Genomic DNA, 8472 nt, shown 5'->3' with positions numbered 1-8472 from the left:
ATCAGAATAATGGATTCTTCAAATGTGAGCCAGCAGACTGTAGGATAACAGCAGGAAGCAAAGAGGAAGCAATGCAGTTAAATCCACTGCAGAACAACTCAACTACTTAAGCAGGAGATACAGAGAGTCAGGGTGGATATGCATCACTCCCAAAAAATAACCAGCACCTTCCCCGAAAGCTCCCAAGAAGCAACGATTCTGCACTGACAGCCAGTGTGTCATGTCACTAGCATTCACGCTCCCACTCCCCAGGTGGAGCCAACATTTTATTTTCTCCACTTCTCTGTCCTATTTACATTTGAAGTCCCTCAGAACAGGGATGTGTTCTGATGACTCCAAAGAGCTTAGCCAAGAGCACCCCTTTCTTTTATTGAACCAAAAATAAAATAAAGTGGAAATATGCATTCATTGGAAGAAAACAGATTTACTCCCCAGCTTTAGATGAATTTACACTGCAAAATCCCTCAGCTAAATCTGGCATTTCCAGTTCCCATCAGGCCACAGTCTAATGGTTGACTTTCAACCCACTTCAGCTTCTAAGAGAGTCTAGTTCTATTAAGGAGAATCAGGAAATGGTAGAAAATGCTCAAAATTTATGATCAACACTGTCGAATTTGGGAACCTGTAGAGAGGCGTACTTTTAAGAAGTCCTGAGTCCCCATCCCCTGCTACCCTGCCTACATAGTTAAGTATCAAGTGACAAAAAAAGTTAACCCATTCTAATTTCATTGGGCATAACTAAAATAAAAGCCATGCTGTTTTCAATTTTTGACAAAATATCCTAACCACTGCTCTTTCTGTTACCTTTCAGGCTAGGTAGGGAGTAACCAACCAGCTCTGACAGCAATCCCTGCCTCTCCATCATGGTAACTCTAACGGCCTTTCACAAGGCCAACAGAATAATCATACTAAGTGCACTGTAATCTCAAGGTGTCATTCACCAAGGTTCCATTGAAATGACAGTCATTAATGAAGCCGCACTTTGACTTGTGAAGAAATCTGAATTAAAACTCTTTTCTGCCAACATTACATAAATACAGTTGGCTAAAACCCACTGAATTAGCTTAAATTATCACCTCAAATTAGGTTTCATAAAGCTTGAGCATTTTTTTAATTCAAGTTATTATTTAAAAGCAGAAGAAAAAAACACAGTGGATAAGTTATCAGAACAATACACAGTAGTATATTTAATTAGAATACACAGATACATGTAAACTATACTATAAACTATCCTACATTTGTGGCAGAAGAGAAGACCCTGCAGCATTGTTTTGGAAAGAACAAAAGTGAAGAAGCTGGGAGCAGGGAAAATGGTAAAAAGGCTACAGTGAAACTGGAGTTGAAAAAACCCAACTATTTCCAAATATACTTGTTATCCATTAACACTGTATCTTATTGAGTTCACAAAATAAAAATCTTCACAAAGTATTAGGTACTTACCTGGGCAGAAGTGGACACCATGACTCATTTCTACCCCATTTCTATGCAGACCAGTGACACTATGCCAACATGACAGCACTGAGGCGACTCCAGCAGCAGAGGACTTCGGAAGGCAATTGGGAAGGAAAGCAGGCAGAAGCTGCAAGAAAAGTAGTGGGAATAGTTTAAAGGTCTCTGTGAGATCTGCAAGATAATCACAGAAAACAACAGAGGGATGGATTAAAGAAGCAGAGGGAAAAAAAAAAACAACCCAAGAACTATGACCAGTTTGAAAGGAGATGAAGGTAAAATAGGATTTAAATCAAAAAGAGGAAATAAATTTGGCTCCTGAGACAAGAAAGACAAAGCTGGTATGAAAGAGAGGAGTGCAAGAGGTTAAGCGTAGCTGCCCATGAGTCAGTACCAACACAGGCAAGCCCTCTGGCCACTACACGCTGCATGAGCAGAGCATCTGTAAACAGATCCTTGCAAATTATGTCTATTAATTATACCATTGTTACCATAATACCATTGACTGAAATAGCCTCTACTTTACATAAAATAACTATTTCATATATATCATTTTCCTCTATGTAAAAATATTATTAAAGACGATGATTTGTTCTTTGTGTCCACTGAGAACAAGACAAAAGGAAATCAACTTAATTTGCACCAAAGAAGGTTTAAATGAAACCTTAGAATGAAGGGTGAAGGCCAAGTATGGAAACTAAGAGGCTGCAAATCCTCGAGCGTGAGTGGGCATTTCTTTCTTAACATCAGACTAGAAAAACATCTACAAGGGATGGCGTGGGGCCATGTAAATGTCATCAGGGTGAGCAACCACTGTTTAGATCCATGGGTCCCACATTTAGATGGCAAAGCTTCATAAAGCCGTGCGTCATTACCTAGCCTTTTAAACCATTTGATATGTGACTGAGGGTCCATGCAAGAGGGGCAGATGGCTTAATAAAGACCGAAGCTGGCGTACGTTGAGGATAAAACCCACAGACGCTGTTCTCCTGAATCAGAACGACTGGAGTCTATCTCTTGTCCTCTGATGGGTGGTGAGTAGGAAGGATGCCAGCTGTACAACTTCTGAGATGGAGTCCGGCGTCCCCCTGCACACAGGGAATGGAGCAGGTACCAGAGGCAGCTCCTGTCCTTTGCTACACCCATCGGGCCTCCCCTTTGACTGCCTCTGGCTCTCGCCGGGATTGAAGGAACACTGCGCTCTCTGTCACAGCTTTTGCTGAGGCAAGAAATATGGCCTGCTTGGGACAGGGACCCTTTCTCTTTGGAGACCGAGAACAAACACTCGCTGACTGCCATTTCTGAAAGAAACACCCTCTGCGCTGCCAGGACACGGACCCATGGAGCTCCGCTCTTCCCCCAAAGCCTCCCGGGCAAGCCGAGGCCCAACCGCTGGGCGGCAGGCCGTGCCCCGCGGCTGTCGCCGCGGCGGGCGCTGAGTCGAGACGAGGTGAGGCGGGCCGCGGCCGAGCCCCGGCGGCGGGCGGCGCTGCAGCCAGCAGAGGGCAGGGCCGACCGCCCCGCTCCTCCCGCGCGCCTCGCCTCGCCTCGCTGCAGCGACATCCGCCGCCGGCGGGAAGGGGCCGGCACCGGGGCCGGTGTTGGCGGCGCGCTCCCCCCCCGCCTCGCTGCCAGGGGCCGCGGGCCCCGCTGCCGGCCGCAGGATGCCGTTGGGGTTGAAGCCCACCTGCAGCGTGTGCCGCAGCACGTCCTCCTCCATGTGGAAGAAGGGCGGCCAGGGCGAGATCCTGTGTAACAACTGCACGGCCCGCTCCGCGCCGCCCGGGCCCGCCGCCTTCGCCACCACCTCGGCCGCCTCCCAGCACAGCAACGGCGGCGGCGGCGGCGGGAAGCAGGTGAGCGCGCGGGGTCTCGGTGGGGAGGGCCGAGACGGGCCGGCCACCCCCCGATCCGGGGCAGCGCCCTTCCGTGTATTTATTAGGTAATTTCCCCCCTAGAGTAAGCAGGAGATCCATCGGCGGTCTGCGCGGCTGAGGAACACCAAGTACAAGTCGGCGCCCGCCGCGGAGAAGAAGGTTTCCACGAAGGGCAAGGGGAGGAGGCACATCTTTAAGTTAAAAAACGTAAGGTGGTGGGGGGCTTTTTGCGGCCGGGATGGGAACTGGCGGCTGCGGGTAGCCCTGTGTCGGGGTGGGGCACATCCGGAGCCCCCGTCTCGTCCCCTGCAGAAACGCCTCCCCACGACGGGCCTCGGCACCCGCCAGCTTCACCGTGCCGTTGCGCTGGACCCCAGCGCGGAGTTTGGCAGCTCCTGTCGCAAAATCATCCTGAAGCCCGGTTAAGACGCGGTTGTAACCGCTGCCGAGTGGGTTTGTTCCTCCGTAGCGTGGGCAGGTCCGCCTGCCTGCTTCGCAGGTCCGCACAGTACCCAGTCTTTCAGGCCCCTTTCTTGAGGGAAGGAGTTCTGCGTAAGTGGAAACCAGTCATGTGAATTTAGTACTCGGTTCTCCACTTAAAATCATGAGAATGAAAATGTGAACTTTATTCTTTTCAGTTTTGAAGTACAAATGTTTGAAATGTTTGCACCCCGTTTCTCATGTTCACTAATTTTCTAAGAAGATCATGTATCAGTATGTTGTCTAACAAGAAGAAAACCTAAAACCTGGAGCTATATTATATGGTTGGTTTGTTTTAACACTCTTTATTTTCCATTTCTATGTTCTTTTCTTTAGCCCATCAAGGCTCCTGAGTCTGTATCCACTATAATTACAGCAGAATCAATCTTTTATAAGGTATGGTTTATGCAGATTTGTTTGCAAAAAAAAAAAATCCTGCTGTTTCTATTTCCAGTTTCAAAAATTATCACAGATAGTGAAAACACTAGGGATGTATTTGCAGAAATTGTTCTTCCTTGCGTAGCAGTTGTGTAGAATTTTGCTCTGCCTTACGTCATTGCCATTAAGTCTTGCAAGGCAGTTTACTGCAGTAGTTCACATAGTTGTCATTGTCCCATTTTTTTCTTCCAAGAAAAAGATGCATCTTGTTTCCTTAGTAATTATTGACATTGAGGTTTTTAAACCTCTAACCTTTTCACAATGCAGAGGTCAAGCAAAAGTGACTACAGCTGTTTAAATTTATGTGGTGTTTCCTACCTTAGGTACAGAGAATATTGCCTGCAGAGGGGATGGGTTGCACTGCCCTAACATCTAAACTGGCTCCTGTTTCAGAGCTGGGTGCAAGCAGTCTCGAACACCCTGGGAACAAGATCTGTTGACTATTGCAATGAAAGCAGAAGCCAGCCTTCTCACAGTCATGCTTGAGAGCATTTTTACCAGCATGCCAAGGTGTTAGTGTTTTGAAGTTCTGAAATTTGCTTTTGTTTTCTGGTAGTACAAACCAACCATTTGAAATGTTCGTTCCCCCAAAGACAAGGTAAGGGTAGCCACTGGGCAACTGCATAGCCAGAGAAGTGGTAGGCTGAGCTTCTGTATGCTCTCTAGAGACCTGATGCTTTGTGTCTCGCACCCCAGAAGAATCTCTGTTTGCTGTTGACTAGTTTGGAAGAGAATTGATGTATTTTCTTGCATGTTTTTGGTTTTTTTTCAGACATTCCTAAGGATTATGTAAAAAAATTTATTTAACCTGATCTCTTTATGCAAAATGTTTCTATTTTGATACTTTGCTCTGTTGCTGAGAAGGGGATTGTCTGGGGGTCTTTTGAGGTCTTTTAAATCTATTTTGAAAACAACCCTCCCCTGGATGATGCTTGGCAAACTCTGGTATTGGTAGTGCAGGCACTGCATTGTGCTGTGCGATGCTGTTATAACATCAAGTGAGTTGCCTTTGCTGCGCAGCCTCACACATTACAGAGCACCGTGGAAGGTTGCACGATGTAGATCTGTGTTTTGGGACTTCTTTGCATTCAAGTGAGTGAACTTCTTCATACACAGAAAGCTGCTTTACCTGCATACACAGGGAAAGTACTGCAGTTACTTTTTCTAGAAGGTGGTGGCGTCGCCTTCTAGGGACAGAGTGAGACCACCCCCACTACAGACAGGAGTAGCAGCCCCTTGAGAGGGGGATGTAGAGCAGCTGAGAGAGCTGTGTCTTTGAAGACAGATGAGGCCAGGTTGCTTCGGAGACATTTGGCAGACAGAGACGGTGTGGAATTGCCTGTCTAGTCGCAAAAGCAATTCTGGCACTGAACTCAAGACTCCTAGACACTGGGTGACTCTGCACAAGCAGTGCTGATGACTCCTTAGGTGAGACAGCATTCAGTTGTATGCCAACGTTCTTTTGCATGCGGCTGAATTAAGGCTGTCTTTCAAGATTGGGGTAATTTGAGATAATTTAAGATACCGATACTTAGATACTTATGAATCAGAATCACAGAGTGAAGCTTCTAAAATCAGATTGTTTGATTTAACTATCGTTTGTATGTCTTCTAGGGTGTATACTACCAAATTGGAGATGTTGTTTCAGTGGTTGATGAGCAGGATGGAAAAACGTACTACGCTCAGATCCGTGGGTTTATTCAGGACCAATACTGTGAAAAGAGTGCTGCGCTAACCTGGCTCATTCCTACGCAAGCCAGCCCCAAAGATTGTTTTGACCCAGCATCCTATATCATAGGTAATCTCTAAGCCTTCATTTTATACAACTACATATATGTGTTCAGAGTAATGCAGAGTTGTAATTTTTAAATTAAAATTTTTAGTTGGTTAGGATCTTTTAGGTAATCCCCACGTTTTAGACCCTAAGCCCATAAGCATCTCATTTACTTGAATAACCTTTTTTATTTACCTTACATATTTGAATAGCACTGCTGCAGTGGGTGTGATTATTTGAGTAGTTGTGTTCACAGGCACAATTGCAGTCTCGCAACTTTAAGGATCAAATTCTTACTCCGTAGATAGAATTTATTACAGTATAAACCTGATATACCAGGCCAAGCTGTTTCTTTTAAAGTAACCTGAATTAGCTGATCTTCATCTTGGCTACTTAAAATACTTAAAATGCAAGCAGTGACAGAGAGAGTGTTCTGCTACTGATTATGAAAGGATTACTAATTCAGAAAAGTCCTTTTGACAGGCAGGGCACAAGTAGTACCTATTTAAAATATATTAACTAAAGTATTTCACTTAAATAACTGAATTTTTCAAATTAAAAAAAAAAAGGAAAAAAAGATTAGTACAGCAAAAATAAAGGTAGAAGTTTCCTGCCTAGTATTTGAGGCTACTTTGGCAGCAAAGTAATTGATTGAAAAGGCTCATTCTCTAAGGTAGGTTGGCTGTTGTTGGATATTTTTAAGTCCTGGGTACTCCCAATTTTATGCCTTGAAATTTTTTCTTTGAAGATTTTTTTTTCTTCCTTAGGACCAGAAGAAGACCTCCCAAGGAAAATGGAATATTTAGAATTTGTTTGTCATGCACCTTCAGAATATTTCAAATCTCGATCATCTCCCTTCCCTACTGTTCCTACAAGACCAGAGAAGGGCTATATATGGACTCATGTGGGACCTACTCCAGCAATCTCCATTAAAGAAACTGTTACCAATAATTTATAATTTTTTAAAGGAGTACTTTGGACGAGTTATTTTGGATGTATTCTCAGGTCTGTGAACCCCATACAAGAAACTTAAAAAAAAAAACCTATAAAGTGTTCATTTTATTTTATGGATTATGGTATTTATTTTAAATTATATCGGATCTTTAAAGTGGAACTTTTCTTTACATTTGATGCGTCATTTCCATGCTCTGTTTGTTCTTCAGACGTTACTGCCTATCTTGGGACAAAACTACCAGTTTCATCACTTCAACTTTGATGAGCAAATTAATTGACTTCTGAAAGTTATCTTCAGTGTTCTTATTTTCTAACTTACTTTCCAGAAAAGGAGTTAAAAGACATACTCTTAAGCATCCAGCACTTTATATACTTGTTTAATTTAGTTAACTGTGATGGCAAATTTCATTTACTTCTTAGATAATTTAAGACTAGCTTCAAATAAACACTAAATTTGATCAGTAGTACAGTTAACAGTTTTCTGTTACACTAGAGGAGTGATCTACTTAGGTTTTAGTCTGAAGAAGACAAATCAGTCATCCATATGGCTGTACTCTGTTTAATAAACAGTAACCTTTTAAGGGAATTTTGTTCAGCTGAATCTAAAACATGGGCCTATATAGCTTCCTGCTAAACTTTGCTTATATAAGGGGATAAATTTATTGGAAAGCTGGATGCAGGTTGAAAAACTAATGTTGTTTGGCTTTGCCATGCTGGCATCATCATGGCAGGAATGTATCTTCATTTCCTGAGCCAGCCAACGCTGACGTGTGATGCAAGTTTCACGTTGTTACTATTTGTGTGTGTGTTAGCTTGGTCTCTTAAAATCAATTTTGAATTGTTTTTTCAGCCTTCGCAATCACTGATGGTAAGGAAAAAAGTCCTCAAACAATTCAAATGAAAAAAACCCCAAACATTTACTAAGGGAAATAAAAACTAATTTTATATATTGAAAGTCTCAGTATACCAATGAAAATATTTAAATAGCAGAATGGGAAAAATGCCACATACTAAAATGCCAATGTTAAAGTTTTCTGCACTAAACTTTTTACAAGCCAGTCATCTCCAAACGCTATGGCGCTTAGAGTGCTTAGGTGGCCTGAATTCCCTGGGGTGAGTGGTTCCTGCTGCCTATGAAGGGTAAGAGCTGTAAGTGGCCTAAAATTTGGATTTACAGATTTTTTTCAGCTTTTTTGGAGGACATATTATGTGACCATAGCACCCAGAAGTCCCAAATCAACTTTAGTATCTTGTATGAAAGTCTATAAAAGTTGTGCTAGATTTACATTTTAACTTCATGAAAAGCTTTGATTTAAGAAGAAATGTATTTTGAAAGTTTCAGGTATTGACAATTTTTCATATAGTGGGACCCATGACCAGATGATACATTTCTTTTAGTCTGCAGCCTCAGCCTGCCCTCCTCAAGTACACGGAAAAATAGTCGACCTTAAGGGAGTAGGTGCTAAATTTGAGGGATACGGTCAATAGCTCAAAATGCGC

The 8472-nt window shown here is 43.2% G+C and overlaps 1 protein-coding gene across 1 annotated transcript; it reads left to right on the top strand.

Annotated features, from left to right (window-relative positions):
• Nucleotides 1-3113: 3113 nt before the first annotated feature.
• Nucleotides 3114-7102, top strand: GATAD1 (GATA zinc finger domain containing 1; the record flags this gene model as incomplete). Its single annotated transcript, XM_082014959.1, has 5 exons — nucleotides 3114-3305; nucleotides 3408-3533; nucleotides 4143-4202; nucleotides 5859-6042; nucleotides 6786-7102. The coding sequence occupies 5 exons, from the start codon at nucleotides 3114-3116 to the stop codon at nucleotides 6974-6976; spliced, it is 753 nt and encodes a 250-aa protein (XP_081871085.1). The 3' UTR covers nucleotides 6977-7102.
• Between the last annotated feature and the right edge of the window lie 1370 nt (nucleotides 7103-8472).

This window comes from Phaethon aethereus, assembly GCF_964289735.1.
Source record: "Phaethon aethereus genome assembly, chromosome: 2".
Taxonomy (NCBI): domain Eukaryota; kingdom Metazoa; phylum Chordata; class Aves; order Phaethontiformes; family Phaethontidae; genus Phaethon; species Phaethon aethereus.
The sequence above is the reverse complement of the archived record's forward strand: the minus strand, read 5'-3'. Positions and strand labels throughout refer to the sequence as shown.